The 19507-nt window shown below is 37.8% G+C and overlaps 2 protein-coding genes across 3 annotated transcripts in view; one reads left to right on the top strand and one right to left on the bottom strand.

The window, feature by feature from the left end:
* The window catches only part of LOC126917081 (uncharacterized), a 524956-nt gene extending 513312 nt beyond the window's left edge, over positions 1-11644 (bottom strand). Inside the window, exon 1 of one of the 2 annotated variants that reach the window (XM_050723533.1) lies at positions 11296-11644. In XM_050723533.1, the coding sequence (XP_050579490.1) occupies positions 11296-11356 (61 nt within the window). In that variant the 5' untranslated portion in view covers positions 11357-11644. The remainder of the gene's footprint in view (positions 1-11295) is intronic. The other variant, XM_050723532.1, reaches the window with a different exon arrangement.
* The window catches only part of LOC126917035 (hemicentin-1), a 644265-nt gene that overhangs the window by 125014 nt on the left and 499744 nt on the right, over positions 1-19507 (top strand). The gene's annotated exons all lie outside the window — the stretch shown is intronic.

The following is a 19507-nucleotide window of genomic DNA, read 5'->3' as shown; positions in this document are numbered from 1 at the left end:
ATCTCTAATAAGAGGAGCAACGCGTTCGAAACGTCAGTTGCGGCGCGGGTCAACGTATACACTCCGTTACTAGTGAAATTACAATGTAAAGAGGAACGTTGTCGCTCGAGCGATCGTTTGCAACGCTGCACCGTGTAATCTAATTACACCTTGCCGCAATTATTACAACAGTCGACGAAGTGAACAGCATTTGTCGATTAGTGTGGCCGTCATCGCGTACAGTCCATTAAGGGTAATAATTGTTAGAGCAATCGAGCCAACTGAGACTCGTTTTGTTCGAATACATATAGTCTGCAAGCACAGAAATACAAAAATATCGCGGAGCGTAGGAAATTTTATTTCCAAATTGATTTTCGTCGTTCCATTGAGATGCTAGAAAATGTTGCTTTTTAATTTCTACATTCAAAGTTGACATCATTTCTGCGACGGCTCAATTCTTAGATTTCCGTTTTCTTATTCTGTTTTCACTTTTCTGGCTTTATTCCCCTTATTGAAAGAATTTTCCTCGGGAATTCGTTTAATCGAACAAACATCCTCCGTTTAATTATAACAAATGAAGTTGATTGCAACTGCGATTAAAAGAACGACCGAACGGAATTTCATCGAGTTTGTACAATGTACGTATTTAAATGATATGAAAGTTCTAGTAATTTTTACGAATTTACTAATAATAGAAATCATAAAATAAGAGAGGAAAATTTAAAAGCTAAACTTTTTCGGCATTCTTCCTTCTTCTCGGCATTTTTGTTGTGCATTTGCCCAAAAATAAATTTTTGCCATCGCAATTTTTAGTTTTACAACACCAATACGTCAATCAGAAGAGAAATATTTCCGTACAAGTGTGCTTGAATTGAAAAAAAAAAAATGTTTTGAACAAATTGCAAATACCTTCCTGCGTTGTTGAATATTAAAAGTTTTAGATTTCACCGACTGGCAGTATTTTATTCGTGCAACAAATTGAACATTTAATAATGTCCCGAGCTGCCGTTGAATGGCGGCGCTTCGTTTAAAATACAATTTCTATTCTGAAGTGGCCGACAGTTTCAGTTTGAATAACTGTTGTCCGGATTTGTGTTTGCCAGCCGGTTTTAAATCCGCGGTTCGCAGCTTGAACGGTAAAAACAACGAAAACGAGGTTAATTAGGCGCATCGTTTACTCCGATGTGAATGGGAAGGAAGCAAACTAAGGAGGGCCATTTTTGACCTAGTCTCAGGAAGCAACGTAACTCTTTTATACCTCGATGTTAATTAAACGTAATAAAACAGCAAGGCCGAGCGACGAGTAAACGCAGTAAAATAGGGAGCGAATTTCGTGGTGGCAGTAATTAATCTCATTACGGGTGGCGGTAATTAAATTGACCTTCGATTCGAGCAACAGTTGTAAAAAAAAAAAAAAAAAAGAAAAAATTAACGATTATACCTTAGAAATATACAAGAATGGTCTTTTCCAAACAAATTTTAGCAATAAGAATTTTTTGATTATGCGAACGAATCAAAATATCTTTATCAACACTGATATTATTAACAAGTTTTACATGTAATAACCGATACAAATCAATATTCTTTTCTATTTCTCAGAAATTTTCCAAATCTCTTAAATATAAAAAAAAAAAAACAAATAATGAAAATTCATATCGTATCAACGCCTGATATTTTTATATTTTCAATTCTATGAAGGAATATTTACAACATGACACCGCTTCGTCAGAATCTGTCGAAATAACCTTCTAGTTAAAGTGCTCGCGCTTGTAACATCATTCTGCCATTTATTAGAATTTATTAGAATTTACAAATGGTAAAACGATTCGTTAAATAAACGCATCCTCTCCAAATGATCGTTCCAACGTTTCACGTGCAAACCATTATACCGGCATAATTCTCGCAATAATCCTAATTCCGAATAACATCCTCCATAGTAATTCTTTGCAATTTCCATGATAATGATAATCGCATCAGAGGAGTGAGAGCTAGCTATGGCGAGAGCAAAGTGCGCGGCTTCGTTAGCGAACCGCGCCCTTTCAGATGGAAATAACAAAACTAATAAACTTCCGGGGGAACAAAGTGGCCCGAGCGCCACGTTACAAGCCAGATTTACACGAAGGATTCAGGAAACAGAGAATCGCGTACGGCTTGCGCCCGTTGAATGCACTCCGCAGCCGGATGACAGGGTTAACGCAAGACTGCGAGCTTCCGCGTCTAAGATAGCTGCAAGTGCAACCTACAAACTCAATGCAATCTACCCATCCGCCTACAGGCTCATACTACCACCGAGTGCTCTATTTTTTTTCGCGAATAACGACGCGTGCATAATGCAGAGGCCCTAAGGCAACGAAAACTCAACGGAAGTCACGAGAATCCGCAAACGAGGAAATGAAATTTATCCTTCGAACAGGGACCAATGAAACACTTGCTACTTACAGTTCAACGATAATATGTGAATGTTTATCACTCGAATGAATAAGGAAAAGGATGTACGTATAAAGAGTTTTATTTAAAGTTAATTAAATTAAACGTATTTGAGACTGTGAGGTGATCGTAAAACAATTTTGTTTAGTAGAAAATCTGTACAATTTGTATGACTTGGCGATTGAAGTAAAAGATAAATGGTAATACTCATAGGGTGAGTGAAATATTCTAATATGCGTGAAAGAAATGATTGGAGTTAAAATCTAAATACTAATATATTTTTCTGTACAATTTTGTATGATATGAAAGTGTGAAAACATGTATTTTATACATTATTATATTGTAAACAATTGAGAACTATATTTTTATGAATACAACACGATGGTTATGTTTTAAATAAATTACACTTGTTGCATTAATTAATGAACACTCCGGTTGTATAGTTCATATGAAAAATAAAACAAAATAGTTGATAAAATCTATTTAAAGCCAAATGTTTATATATGTTGAGTGTGTTAAAAATTTCCGCACTATTCTAAAGAGCTTCGATTCGACTTTAACTGATCGATAAACGTTGTTCTGAGAATTCTCGAGGAGAAACTTAACAACATTCGTTTATGCAAAATGTCTGGCTGTTGAATATAGTCCTCCTCCACATTACGCACACATACCAGTTGGCACGGTTTCCATATTTCGATATTATATAAACTGCATAATATCTTCCGTGATGCAAGAAGGAATTAATTATAATTAATTATACGATTAATTCGCGGCAAAAATTATGAAGAAATATCGATTAACGCGTTAATAGCAAAATATGGTCGTTAATTTGTTCCAAGTTCGCTCAAAGGAACTTCGTTATATTCCTTCTTACATCAGGAAACATATTATGCTTATTCTATACCACAAGCGAAAATGTACCAAGAACTTGATCAATGCCTGCTGATTTACCACTATTCATCCAAGTTTAATACACGTTCAGCAACCAAATAATTGCTTCGACGATATTTTTTTCGAACGCGACAAATTTTGTACGTTATTGAACAATAGATTAATCTACATTCCGGAGAAGCGCTTAATCTAGCTCCTATTAATAGCGGTGTTAATTACGCGTTTACGCACACCTAGGAAAACAATGGCGACACGTACTTCAAAAGCGACCAACAGTGACTTGAACCTAACAACTTTGTCGGGCAAAGTTCCCACTAGTAAACTACTATCCCTGACGATGTATCTTCATTACAAGGGTTAACTACTGTAGCACCATACGATAATGATATAAATGACAATTTCTTCGCGATCGTGTCGAGTGTGTTGGTTCTATAATTCTAATGGCCAGAGTCTATACCTGTTTGTATGAATAATTAATTTTTAAATATTCAACTTCAACGTTTAACGTAATCCTTTGTTCGTAATATATTGGAATTGTGTTAAACAATATTTGTGAATTACTATGAACTGTAGTTTAAACAGAAGATATAATTGTTTAGAAAATTCCGTTTCATGTCGATCTATTTTAATTACAAGAAAATTCCCAACTGCGAGGAACTTGAAACTTTTCAGGAATATTCCATTATGACAGTGCAACAAAAGTTTGAAGCAAGAGGAAAAGCGGAAAGTATACGGTGCATCGTATGGAGCGAATCGAAGCACCGAACGATTAAAACGAAGTATCTTCGCTAACTAAAATCGAAGTCTACTAAAATTTGGCATTCTTTAAATAAAATACGCGAAACGGAAGAACGGAAAGACTGGAATCGGGAATAACAACCGATTCTTACGAAAGTATATTACAACGAATTACACTGACTATTAAACAAGGCGGCAGCATGCCCAAAGGATGTAAAACCCTTCTCTGTTCCGTTGCCAAATTGTGTTTCTTAGAAAGGCAATCACGACTGCTTCGAACATTACATTCTATTAAAGTAAGCTGCCTCACTTTGCTAGCAGCTTCACTTGTTTAAAGCAACGCAAATTTTCAACGACCCGTTGCAAGAATTCCCTACGATCTAAATTTCCTCTTTAGAAACGTTCGCGTTCAGCATTTTCCGTCCTTCCAATTATTCCAACTCTTTTTGCTCTGTCCCGTGCCACCTATAATGTGCCAAAACAGAGAAAAAAGAAGAGGTTCAAATGTTTTACACGTTTCACTTTTCTACGTTTTACGTTTTATCGTCCCTTTTCGAAATAATTCAAGAAGAATATTTGAATATCGTTAATACGACTGTTTCAACCAGTAGGAAATAAAAATCCAGCTTTAATTGCAGGTTCTGTTAGAAAGCAGCTTCAAATCGTCAGATTTTTTTCGAATAACGTTTGTCCTTGGAGCGTGTTAGTTACGCTCCAGATGCCTAACGACTGGCAGAAAATATAGAAGCATATTTCCCGCAAAAAAACAACGCGTATTACCGTGCTGTAAAATGACGGCATCGCATCTAAAAAGTTAATTAAAACGTCCTAAGGTCACCGCGTGCTTGCACTTTTTTGTTACCTAGTTGTATTCACCGGACAAGGGTTGTCCAACTGGCGCGACCTTAATCTAATTTCGTCGAGATTTTGGAGCATTTTTGCTCATTGTAATAACAACAGAAATATCATAGCCGGCCTCCGGCTAATATTATAAGGAAACACTTTCCTAAAGAAATATGAGGATCAATCGCCATTAATAAAAAGAACATTCATATTTTTTATCATGAAACGAGTGAATCTATTGGAAATGAAGAAAATTCTTTTTTCTATAGATTTTAATATTAAAACTAACAGAGTAATCGAAATCATAGATTTATAATTTTTCATAGAAATTTCATAGATTTGCAACAGTGCATTTTTGTAGATTTCAATGTTTTATTATGAAATATACCGATAAAAGATTGTTCTTTTTTATTTGATACAAATTTCATAGTTTAATCATTCAATTTTCATTCTAAAAAAGGTAAATATAAAAATTTCCATAAAACTGCTACTGCTTCAAATATTCTACCGAAACAACGTTATTACCATTGGCAAATTTCAAATATTTTATTCTGCTATTTCCACCATTGCCAGTGCTAATGCGGTCGCGGGAAAACATCGCGAAAAAACAGCTTAACGCGCTGGTGGATTTTCCCTAATACCTGGTGCAATCATAAAACTTTCACTTATCCACGCTGCAAATAGAAATTCGAGGAACGCTGGCAACAGACTACATGAATCTTTGTTAACTGAAAATTACTTTCCATTTTTTGCGAACGATATTTCATAAGCGTGCTTTAGATAACAACGGCACAGCTTTCATATCAACGAAAAATTTAATTCGTAATAAGAAGTATTTAAACCAATTAAGGTAGCGAAATTTTTGTTCGTCATTCACAAATTTCTCTTTTAATCTTTTTGCAGTCTTCGAATATTTACGTATTAATATCGCTTTCTCTTCAACAATAGGACTTAATATTTGAAGAAAATATTTTTGCATGAAATTGGAACGAGAAATCGTACATATCGAAGGATATTTTTTTAATATTTTCTTCAAACTAAAATAATTTGTTAAGAATAGAAAAACACGAAAATAATCCGTAATAATTAATCCATTTTAATTGTCCCTGTTGCCTGTTTTTTCATAACAATTCGGTACACTCTCTTTCCCGCTGAATAATCTCATTCCCACAGGAGTTTTATGATACATACATTCGATTAAACGGCCAATAATTTCGTGAACTTTTACGTTCGACAATTTTATCATTAAAACGACCACGAGGGAACAAGCAGGACGTTCCATGAACATTTCTTATCTTCCTAGGCATTTCCCGTGTCTCATTTTCCTTATCTATCTTCCTTTACCCCTATCTCCCAGCCTTTTTCCACGTGGAAAAACTCTCCCCGCGGCTTTCTCGAGTTCGAAATAAAATTTCCATTCGGTTTCCTTTGAAAATCGTTCGAAACCACTCTCAGAAAATTGCTGTCCCCTTAAGTAAGTCTCGTGCTAGGACAGTAAGTAGCAATCAGCAATAAGCAACCGAATTACCTGCTTGCCCATTGTATCGCAAAACAGTCAACGATATCGATGTACGAAGGCGTATTTCCTCGAATCAAATGCACCTTAATACGAGAACGTGCACTTTGTTGATTACCAATCCAGGTAAATGCTAATGAAGAAGCATTTAATAATTCCATGACGAGATCACGTAAATTCGAACGATTATACTACAGCTATAGGTGCACTGTATTACAGATGCTAGTATCTGCTGTTTATCTTTGGCAACAAGTGCTATTTTAGGTAATGAGTACTGCAACGTAGACCCTTTTTCGTCTGAACGTCTTTAAAAATAGAAATAAGGTGGTCTACTTGATGCTATTAACTGCTTTTGTCACGTATTTGTTACGTATTTGCCACGTATTTGGTCACGTACCGAATCAATGCGAGACATATTCGTCAAGCAAAAGTTAAATATCGTCAATTGAGGATTCTCGTAAAACTAAACGGGCTAAGTAAACTTGAGTTCCGTTTGCATCGGTTAAGTAATTGACTTCTACATCGTTTCCAATGGGCTTCCCCTGGGATCTATATTTATTTTTCAAAAGACCACCAGCCTCGTTCTCTGACAAACTGCTTAACTGATACGGATTTGTGCTTTAATTGTGCTGTATGAATTAACCACGAATCACCAGTTCGCGATTTATGTACAATCACGTTGAAATTTTGAGCTTTTTTCGCTACATGTACTTATCAATTATTTTCTCATTTCTTAGAAGATTCTTTCTTTTTCTTAATGTATGATATGCAGTAAAATAACATTTTTTTATAGCTTGCGATTAAAATATACTTTTGCAAGTGTCCTTTCTGTACAGATGATTTTGGTTAATTATTACATATTCTATGAGCGTTTAACATTTCGAAATAGAAGTGTAGGTTAAAAGTAATTTAATACAAACGGAGAACTGTATGAAAGTTTGCTGCAATAAAAATAATTTCACCTGAAACAATGTCGAACAAGAAGCTGCATTAACGTACAATATAAGGAACGCGCCGTAACCCTTTGTGCAACACGCACTCGGCACCCTACGCGGCACCCTACGCGACACAGAAAGGAGGAATAGGAGAACGGAAATATGATATAATGAGATGCGAACGTGTTCTAACACAGCGGTTTTTCGCGCAGTTGTGAAGCATTAACACCACGACCATTGTCCACAATCGATGTCCATCAGTGTTCTTTTGAACAAAACTCTTAAGAAATCTTGAACCGATTTACCCTGACCATCGAATTCTAAGTTTGACTCTCGAGCCAACGATCCACGTGAAAAATCAATCTACGATTTCCTTCCAAAATGAAAAATGAGAAGAAATACAACTGAAAAAAAGGAGAAATACCTGAACGAAACATAATGTTTTGAGACGAGACTCGATTCCAGAGCTTCGCGCTTTGTTACTGGCACCGATTACACGGAATGAAGTTCAACGAAACGAAGAGCTCAAACGTGAGGTCGAAACGAGTCGTCCATGGTTTAATGATACACGGCCAACGAAATTGTTAATTCCCGTTCGTAGAACGAAAAATAACAGGCCGAAAAATTTCAACGAGACGAGGAAGCCTCGCGGGATATACAGAAGGGACTTCGGCCATCAGTTCGGGTCATCGTGTTAAATTCCATTTTATGGCGGATTCTTTGTCGAGATTCAAGGTACGAGGTACAATTTTCTTTTGTCGAGTGTAATTTGTCGGAGGTCCACCTAACCATTTAAGAGATGGCACGTGGCTTTAAGATTGAGCGCTGAAAGGATTGGTTTAATGTAGTATGTCTGACAATAAGTGCTACGTACTATCTATAGTATGATAAATACTGTCTGTCGTTAACCATTCTTTAACTATTTATTCATTTACATCGATGGTACAGGAAGCAATTTTCACGTTACGTATTAATAGTTCAAACTGTATTTTTCGAAATAATACACTGTCAATTTAACCATGTACTTTAACAATTTATTCATTTGCATCGATGACAAAATGCGTCGCTAACTGGACTCTGTATTATTTCGAAAAATACGGTTTGAACTATTAGCATGAGAACGTGAAAACTGTTTCCTGTATTACTTTTATCGATAAATTTACAAATATACTTGCAACCTTTTTTTCGATTTGTATTTCTTTAACTTCAAAATATTCCGCAGGTTAATACTCAGATGTAATATGTACAAGCTTCATGATCGCGCTATATTAATCTTTCCCACTAATGAATAATGATAAATATCATACAAAATATGTCAAATATAATTAACCCAATTAATGCAACTAACGCACAGTAACAAATGCACGAAAGGTGTCTAAAGAAATAATTACGTCTATACGTTAACAAAGATATCCTCAGAGCTAATATATATTACGTCACCACCGATCTTTACAGATTCCACAGGGAGGAGTCTCGACAATCGACAATGAACACGGAAATACATGTGTTGGCGTATGTAACAATTACCCTGCAATTTAAATACGCGGCGTTCCGTTTAAAGAGGATCGTTCCAGAACGGTGTTTCGTTGTGCATGAACCTTCAAGCTGTGTCGATTAGCACGTGATGCACAGTGAATGGAAAACCCCGCATAAAGGGAAACGATCGTAAGAAAAAATGTGCACGACTGCTCTGCCCCGGTGCTCACCTCGCATCGTTCAATGATAAGGTTACCTATAGACGTACACGGGGGAGAAACGAAGAAAAGAAGAAAGAAGAAGAGAGAGCTTTGAATAACTAAAGTGAGAGTTAACAAGAATCTGCATCGACCATCCTGTGTTAGTGAAACGAGCGGTTTCATGATTATTTCACGAACGTTTTTCCCGGCGCCCTTCTGTTAAAGAAACGCGGGAAAAAGTTTGCATAATGAAAAGACGCATTTCCCGTAGAGGTTCCTTCGTCGACAAAGAAGCGAAAATTCGCGAATTCCGACAAATTTTCTTCGACCGAATTTCTTGACCGTGAAGAGGAAACGTTGAAACGAGCTCTATAATTATAACAGAAAACTTGAGGCTTCTACGCGCGGTTTCTGTGTCGATATCTCTTTAATTATATCGCGTTGCAGTTTAACGCGGCAGGATTAATGAACTCGTTACGGCCGCTTCTTCCTCCGAATAGAAAATCAATTTCGAAGTTGGGTTCTATTACCGTGTTCCGATATCATCCAACTTCCTTTGCCAGTGAGGGAAAAAATAAAAATTCCTACACGATACGAAGGTCGAAAATGGAAACATATGAAAATTAATTTTGCAGAATCATTTGTGTTGTTTATAATTTTATACTTTTTCTATTTCTCATTACGTATTGAGACAAAACAATGGCTGAGAGGAAATCATTCTACTCGAATTTCATATCATTTAAATTTAAAACATAGTGATTTATAATATGAACATTACTAAAATGAAACATATTATTCTGTGAATTTTTTCTTCACAGTTGTCAAAATACTAATATTAACGAAATAAAAATTACTTAGAATTACAAAATACAGTCTGGAGAGAAAATATTCTTCTACACCATGTGCGCGTGTTTAGTAAAATTCAACTATGTACGATACAGGAGAATTAAAAGTCAAAGAAAAAGCCGATAAAAATAACCTCCTTTTACAAAATGTCCTTCGTTGTAATACATTAACTTTTATATCACGAATGTCAATATATTTGAATTTAATATGGATTTTCATAATCAAAGCCACAATATAACCATTATTGTCTGTTCAAGCGAAGTATGCATATATATACATATATATATTCTCACTATTGACAAATGTAACTAGCAAACTCTATTTACTCGAAAATCCTCGATACACGAAACAAGAATCGACAGAACTCTCAAAATAGCGCACGTGAATCGAAACTGCTATAAAACGAAATTAATATTCGCCATACTTCAAACTTGTTTTTTGTTCTATTTCCGAAACCTATCAAATTAGATTGCCTTGGTGGAATCAGGCCGCGAGAGCGGTGACAGCATCGCTGTTTCCATCGTGAAACAGAGAAACGAAAGCGCCACCACGACATACTGAACAGAGAGAACTAATCGGACCGGTAGACTGCAGCAACGTTTAAAAATAGCTGCGAAAAGGGACGTGTCGTGAAACTTTGTGGAACGATGACATGGCGATCGAATAGGAAACACGAAATAAACTGTGCCAAGGATACGCTCGAGGCAATTTGAAGTGCCAGAATTTTCTCTCGATCTCAATGCATTTTACCGCGTAGTATATAATTCGTGAATATAGGAGTAAACGCTATTTTAGAACGCCCGATGCGTTTACACAGGCGTGAATCGTAACACATAACCTACCTTTTCGAACGCTTGTCGTAACGAACGTAACGGAAAAAGTTGACTGAGTGTGTATGTATGTTAGGGGGAAGGAAACAGCGCTGTTCCGTTTGTGCGATACGGTGCCAAGCGCTCGACGAGATAGCGCACGTGGCCACACATCGCGTATACATAGACACTTACAAAAAAACATCGAGCACGGGACAGCGAACGTCTCTCGCGGGACCCCGCAAAAACTAGTGGCGCAACCAGAAACAATTTCTTATCGTGCAACCCCATTGGCCACCTGCGATCGTTCTACCAGATAGCGCGGGGTGTGACATTAAACATGGGATATAAATAACGACGTTGGTATTGTTGTTATTGAACAACACAGTCCGACGACAGTTCGACGCTGTCCTTGCGCCATCGATACAATAAAAACGTGTAGCTTGATGACTATTTTCGGATAGACGGGTCAAGTTCGACATCGAAACTCTTCGATACTTCGTCTAATGAAAGGGTTACCGAGAATCGAACGACTCGCGACAATAGTCCCCGCTTAAGGACCCACTCGAGGTATTAACGGTACGATACACGTGTCTACCGATCGTACTTAGCGAATAATAACCATGCACACTAACCTTGAACGTATCCCAGCAGAAACAGGCTGCAGAGGATCCAGATTCGTATCATTGTATTCATGGTCCGCTGGCACTTGACACTTTACTCGCGGCAGGATACACCTCTTCGTCACTAACTGATCTCCGTTTGTATCACGACCACATTCACACACCTTGTTGTCGACACACGGCAACTCGCGTTCACGATCCTCTTACCGCCGGAAATGGGATACTAGCCGCGATATAGACTTGGATATATCGGAAGGAAGGAAACGCAACGTGCGTTAAAACTACACGATTCACGGGACAAGGCGTACCGGTACGTACCTCCCACAAGGACGAACGAAAGCAAACTGAGCCACTGTTCCCTATCCGAGTTCGTATCCGCCGGACTCCCTCCTTGCAGCCCGCGCCCACCGCCAGCGCCCTCCTCCCGACACTCCATATACCCGTGGCACTCCCCTCCACCTCCGCGAGTCCCGCTCGACACTCTCACCCTCTCTTGGCCCTCTCTCACCCGAAACCCCACCTGACGCTTCCGACAACCCGTTTGCATCGTCTTCCTCGCTCATTTTTCCATCGGGTACGATCGTTCTACCTCTTTTCTGTTTCCTGCGACCCCTCAACCCCTTTTTTAACCAACCTTATCGAGCACCGCCGATGCGCCCGACCGATGTCATAAGCCCCTTCCCGTGGCCGCTTATATTCCTATGTGTCAATTTATCGCGCTTTTTAGATTATCGCGCTATGCGGATCACTCTCTCGTTTGCCTCATTCTCTGTCCCTCTCTCTATCGTAGGTCGCGCCTGTGCCAGTTATCTCCGTCGCCTCATTGCCGCGAAAGGGCCACCTTCCATCGCATCGCTTCGAACTGGGTTAATACACGGGAAACGATTGTTTGTAGCGCTAGCCCGCCGATACCAACGGTTCTAAGGTTGCGCATCGCGCAATTTCGTATCGATACCTCCGAGTTCCCACTAATTCTCCGATTTTATGAAAGGAACTGCGCGACACTCGATCGCGATACCTTACGGTATAATTACTATGTTAAGGCAGACGATAATAGATCCGTTGAATTCGCACAGTTTCGCGGTTACTGGAGATCGTCCCCGCTAATTTACGAGGGTTTCTAATCGTCTGCTTTTGTGAAAGCGTGGAAGGATGACAGTGGTTTTTATTACTTTGTAATTGCTGTATTGTAGTTTATTTAGCGTAACGTTATTTGACATATATGATTCTATATGATGCTGGATATGATTATTAAATACTGAAGTGTGCCGTGTGTGTTATATTGGACGTGATAGTTGTGATTGCTGGGCCTCGTCCGGAGTAATTGTCGCTAGGGGCTGTTGTAGATGTCGCTGCCGGGGACTGCTGATTTTTCCTCCGTTTTTTTTGGTGCGTGGAAGTAAAATCGGACTCCGGTCGCTGGGATTCAAACCCGGGTTCCGAACATTCGCAATCTAAGACTTTTTTTTTTAATTTTTTTTTTTTTTTAACTTTGTTTATTAATTCCAGGTTTTTTACATATTTTTTTTTACATGATTTTTTTTCCAGAATAAACGCTGAATTCTAATTGTAGGGTGGTACAGGCAAAAGTACCGATACGCGACGGTACGACGTAGCCATGCATTATTACATTCTTTTCTCTTTTTATTTTTTTTTTTTTTTAAGATTATTGTTAAATAAGATAAAATTAAGCCGCTGTTGCGCTGTGCTTATGTACGATATTTTAATTTATGTCCTGAAAGCCTGGACGCAAAAACAGGACAGTTCGCTAGCCTATTAGGGAGGGGCTGGGAGGGGATGGACTGGGAGGGGTGAGGAGGGGTTCAATCTAAGACGTTAACCACTGCGCTGCCGTCGACCCACCATAGTTAGTGTCGAGTGGTGGTATTTAGCTTGTCGAGTGCCGCCACAATACCTTTAACTTTGCCAAATAAGACGATGCAAATGTTTCTTTTCTTTTTGACGTTCTTTCTCTTCTCCAAAGCTCATCTATAATTATAGATTAGTTGTCAATATTTAACCCATAATCGATATGAAGGGTGTTTGATAAGTGTTCTATAAGCTCATTATATTCTACTTTAAAAGATGCTTAATTTAGGTAAAGTCTTATTTATCCTCCAGTCTTTCCCTTTTATCTATTCTTTATAATCTTTACGGTATAAAAATCGATAATGGTTGAAGCATATTTAACGTTACACGTTAAAAATTTATTTAAGACATATGCAGTACGTTTTTCTTTTTCGCGAAAGAAAAATTTATTGCTTGAATTCCACGAAAATTGTATTCAATCCGCGAGGCTTTCACGATGTAATCAATAGTACAATGTGCGGAAAGCAGTTATTCCAATTTGTCAGCTGATCGACCCCTTTAGATACCATAAATTTCTGATTATTGATGCACAAATGTATTCAATGTTTAATTTATTTCCAATGCTATCACCAAAAGTAAACTATGAAGAATGGTAATTCCGCAACGTATGATCTATTTCGCATGAGAATTTAAAAGCTGAAAATAAATAAATCAAAATCAAAAATATTTTATAAAATCTTATCTTGTCCTCAACAATATATAACTTTCCGACTATGATATATTTATATTCGTTCGATTTCAAAATTTAAAAATTCATCATTGCATCTTTGCCCCCGTGTTCTTCTTTTTTAATAAAAAAAAAAGGCGCAAATATATTATACTTTTGAATGTTCACGCCAAATAACGCGTATTATGTTTTCGAAAGTAACCTCCAGACAACTGTTGATTGGCCTATAGTCGTCGAAACTATCCTCGATTTTTATCGGGACGAAACTCCATTATTTCTAAAACGTATTCACGCTCTGCTATAGAGCAGACACGCGCTAGAGAAAGAGGATACCTACGAAGTGCACAAAATAATATAGATATCCCTCAGAGTTTGCACCAGTTAGACACATTGTATTTTTGCAGAGCAGCCACTTCTCTGTCATTTTGTTCGAGTACTATTTCGTTGTTAAAGGGTCTTTAATATAGCGTCGATTTTAACCCACGCTACGAGCATTTCGGGATTGTAAAACCAGCGAATTCCACGGTTAGAACATTCGCGCGCATCCATTACCGGTTCGTTGATACTTTTTGCAATTTACGAACGGTATTTTCGTGCCATTCGGGGTCAATGCACGCAGGTTACATTCTTCTTTTATCTTCATTCGTTTCTATTCATGCGGTTTGACAATATCGAAATAATCGTGGCAGTCTATAGACGTAACGTCGGAACGTTCTATACTATATAGGAAAATGACGGTGCACTATGTACGATGGGATCGACGACGATTCCGCTTAAATTTCAAGATCCTCTCGGTGACAAGCTTTCAAGAGCGTCTCGCTTCGAATGAAAAGCGGAATACTTAAAAATAAAGAATTTGGAGAACCCGATTGTCGACGCAAGAACGGTATTGACGAATTTGTCATTCTCGTTCAATGCTCGGGGTATTTCCTACGCGAATCCTGACGCTGACAGCTCTTTACCGCTTCTCGCGGATTCGTCCCCGCTCGTTCTTGCTTATTTTTCCTTTTCATCAAAACGATCCCGCTTCTTTCATGCCTCCCACCGAATTCTTTCTACTTCATAACGCGTTTAATCGAAATCGCGGCACGCGTATCGCGTCGATGCTTCTGTTTCCTGGCGTCGCCACTTTGCATTATCCCACATACGTTATGTCCCTGGGTACTTTGAATTGTTATCCCTATGGTTTGTAGGAAAATATTAAATTATTTCAAGTGATTACAAAGAGAATGGAATCGTCTTTTATCGAGAAAAATATATATGTCCATCGTTCCAAATAAAATGTTTACTTTTTGGAACATTTTATTCCTAGATATAGCCCAAGTCTGTCTTTCCTTATGTCAGATTTATTGAATTTTCTGTACGATTTCCACAAACAAATAAATGATTTAACAAGCATAAAATTCCCAACTTTCCGGTCTTCGTTCGTGTATATTTAATAAGTCAATATGAGAATCGACATCTAGAATTTAATTAATACATAATATCTATATCATTATATTGAATCAAAAGTATTATCCGCCCATCGAGTATTCGATCAATCTCGGTTGTATAGCTTTTTTATTTACTTAAAAATCGAATTGTGAATCGACAAGCTTTCCGGATAATCCAATACTTTCAACGAAAACCAATTTGTACGAATCATGTTTCCTTGAAACAACGTTATTTACCTGATTGTATACAGAGTTTTAAAAATAATATAGAGATGATATCGAAAACAATATATATACTGTGACGTCTAAAGATCACACGACTCTCAGAGAAAGTCAGTCGCAAAAGAACAAAGCAGATTTACAAAACATGTCCCCCCAAGCTGAAGAAAACAACGGTGAGGGGTGGCTACAAGCTCGACCGCTTGACATTTGAGCTTTGACGCTGGCTGATACCCTACGTCTGAGAGTATAGCCGCCTTTAAAGGCTATTTATTTCCGATCTCCCGCGTTCACTATCTTTTATACCTCCCGGGAATGATATTCACCCGGGCGAATTGATCTACGGTAAAGGTTACAAATGGTCGAAACGGGAAGACGATCGGTATGCACGATATTTTACTTCCGCGCCACGTCCGTTGATCATTGTTAGCGGAGTCTTATCGTGAGCCATTGCCTTCGCGAACTCGGGACGCAATACCGTTCGACTGACAAAAGTCGATAAATAAGAGTATGCTTTTCATTTGCATTATATTAACCCTGGCGCGTGAACGTCGATTCCATTTTCCACGGTGCCAAGTCAATTTCATGCCGGGAACGTACTTGTCCGTGTGTCAATCCTAATGGCTAGTCGCGTGTCGCTCGTTACATGATTACAATTTATCCGGATGGGATGAATACTTCATTGGTGGATAAGTTGAAGAGCCAATTTCAGGTCCGTCGTTTTGTACCATCTGATTTTAAACAATGATCCTGATCCACGATGGATATTCGTGTGTTATTTTTTAAGAAAGTCCTGTCTCTGCGACGAGTTGTTTTTCACAGCAACGAATTCGAGTGAGTTTTTACAGCACGTTGAAACGTATAACCGACAGTTCCGGATTTCTTTAGGCAATTACGGCGTTTCAATGAGACAATTTGTTTGCTACCTTTTTTCAAAACGTCAAGAAGCAGGTTTTGTGGGTTAACGGAAAGTTGGAACAATTAAAAGTTTAACTTTCTAACCGTAATCATGGCATTACATGAGTCCCGGTTGTGCTTCCGCGAGAATAATGCTCTGCCGCGCGGTTTTATATTTTATAATATATTTTTCTTCCCTTTTTCGCTACTAAAGTTTCAATAAATGTGAATAGAAGGCTGCAGAAAAGATATGAATGAACATAATAGAAACAGGAAATAGTAACTTTGTAAACAGGGGTCCAAGCAAACTTTATGCGTTCTCTTTATAATTTTACCAAATGCAGTTCAACTCTATGTTGACAATTGTCACTGGCATCCATTCTTCTAAAAAACCTTTGTACAAACTTGTCGCTTTTATTTGAACTCCCTTTTACGTCAAGTACTATTGCGGTGTAATTTAAACAGGGGCTCGATCTTTAAAATTTAAAGGTTACCGAAATGTCAGAACTTCAGGAAGAACGACAACGTGAATCCAACGAATCGATACCTTCGTCTATAACGATTTCCCTGTCTCGAGCTTTTTGTGCGTTGTGTGATTTCGTCCTTGCGCGTACCTCGTCTGACCAAACTTCGTCTATTAAAATAAATGTTTTGAATGTATAACGAGTAAACAGTTGGAACGAGGGATGACGATCGCGTGCCGATTCGTTGGTAATGAAATCAATTGTTAGGACAGCCCGTGTGTCGCGTGCTTCCGTCCGCGGCGTCGATATTTCAACGATGCTCGAAACAATGAAGTGTGTTTTACCGAAGTTAAGCTCACAATAGCTGACGAAATCAGCTCATTGTTCGGCCGAGGGAGGTTCGTTAGCAAATACGCAGTGTCGATATTTCTGAAACAAATCAACGGAGGTCTCGAGCCCACGCGTCCAGTAACGAACATTCAACTGTTGTGCATTTCGCTTCGGAACGTTCACTCTCGAAGTCGATCGATCGAAACTTTCGCGACGTTCGCTTCAAATATTCTTCAAATTTCGAGTACCTACGTTTTCTCCTTCTACTTCGTCTGGGTTTTCCAACGATAACTTACATCGTCGAATAGCAGAACAGAAAAAAAAGAATGTTACTTTTGTTCAAGAGGAGTTTGGAATCGAGACAGAGGAAATCTTTCGACAAAGATTCGGAGGAATGATCCTCGAATCTTTTGCTTCGCGTTGAGCGTACGACGAGGTTGCGGTATTATTGATTTCCAGGCGTTGGCGAATCATGTTATTAATGGTTTCGGCAAACTGATACGTTTAACCGCAAAACCACCGTAAACGTTCATATTAAGCGCACAGCACGACGAGGATTGTATTGCATTCTTTTCGATTGTACAGGTTGCTTCTAAAATGGTGTTAGCCGTGAAGATTCGTTACACGGGAAGGAAATCTCGGCTTTCGCGGGTGGAGATTCAGAAATGCTTCCTTCCTGAATTATAGATATCTTTTGCTCGCTGGGAAGTTGCGCAAGAACTTCTGCAAAGTTTAGAGCATTGTGACAATAGAATCAGTGTGTTCGTCTCTTGTCTTGAGAGAATCGTTGAAAAGGAACCGGTGGAAAGATTAGAATTTCTAAGAAAACAGACTTTTCGTTATTGTAATACATACAATAAAAGATATAGTTGTAAATCGAGAAGAAAGTAAGAAGGAAGTAAAGTTGCGTGTTCTATCTTCTTTGGCAATGTAATTGGGTATTTAATGTTACTTTCGAGGATTATGTTCTTTAATTTGTTAAACTCTCGTAATTTGATTCTATATACTTTTATGAGAAATTAATTTTCTAGTTTTAAAGTTATAAATTCTATTTTTATACAAAATGAAAAGTGGATTTTATCGAAGGTTTAATCGTTTAAATAGAAATTTTTCCCCTTTCAACTAGATACTACGCTTCGAAGATCTGGTCTCTTTGATATCGAATAGATTGCAATATTGCAAAACTTTTTTAATCACGGACCATTTGTATAATAGGGTTCGATATAATTAAATGAAATTCATGAAACCTTGTTTTCCGTTCTACGCAAAGATATCGACAATTGTTCGGATTAATATTCATCTTTGTATAATTAAGTTATTTGATTGCTCGAAGTATGAGGTATTGGATTCACATGATTCACGATTGCAATATACTTTTAATTATTTATCTCTATATTTATTGCATCTTAATTTACAAGAATTCGATACCTATTGGATTTTTTATACAATTTTACGTAGAATCAATATGCAGAATAAATATGTCTAAAACATCCTATCCGGCGTTCCTCAATAAACTTCGCGCTGGAACATAATTGCGTTTGATTAATTTCGAGAATAAAGTCGGAGATAGTGGCGAAGCAACTGCAATCTAAGCAAAATTATTGTAGACCAGCAGAAAACCTTCGACATCGCAAAACAGAGCACGAACCAATATCGAGGCACCACTAATAAAATAGCAGTGTCGTAACGTTGGTAATACATGGTTGTACTATTGGAAACTACTAAAAATACAAATCATAATCGATCAATAGGAAATCGATATAAATTCCGCGACAAGGCAAATATTGAGTTATTTGTGTAATTTGTATTTCTTAATACAGAAACACGAGTTATTTAAATTTACAATCATATTGCTACAATAAGCTACAAAAATCAAGGGATCTAATATTTTTAAAGATAACTGTAACAGTAATCTCGAAGCATATACAATTTAATGTTTTCTTTTTTTTTTAAAGACGTTTTCGTATAAAATAAAAAAGAAAGAAATAATTTTATCGAACTGCATAAGAAATTTCTCGTTTCGATCCTATTTCAATTTTCTCTCAAGTGGGCGCCGTTTCGATCAAAAGTTTATGAAAGAGATGGAAGCTGCGAGGTGTGTCATATCCGGTAGATAAGAGACTCACTAGGGGCGCAAATAAGGTTTCTTCGTGCAATAACGATTCTCGATACTCGCATCGGCAAATTATCCTGTTGCGAAATTCGTACTAAACAGCGCATTAAAGTACCGAATCACGGCTGAATAAAACTTTCCTGCAAATTCTACCAATTCAAACGATAGTTCGCCATTGGATGTTGGGCAGTTTTACTTTTATCACTTTAGTTTCTGTGCAAAATGCTTATTC

Source organism: Bombus affinis, chromosome 6 (assembly GCF_024516045.1).
Source record: "Bombus affinis isolate iyBomAffi1 chromosome 6, iyBomAffi1.2, whole genome shotgun sequence".
Taxonomy (NCBI): domain Eukaryota; kingdom Metazoa; phylum Arthropoda; class Insecta; order Hymenoptera; family Apidae; genus Bombus; species Bombus affinis.
The sequence above is the reverse complement of the archived record's forward strand: the minus strand, read 5'-3'. Positions and strand labels throughout refer to the sequence as shown.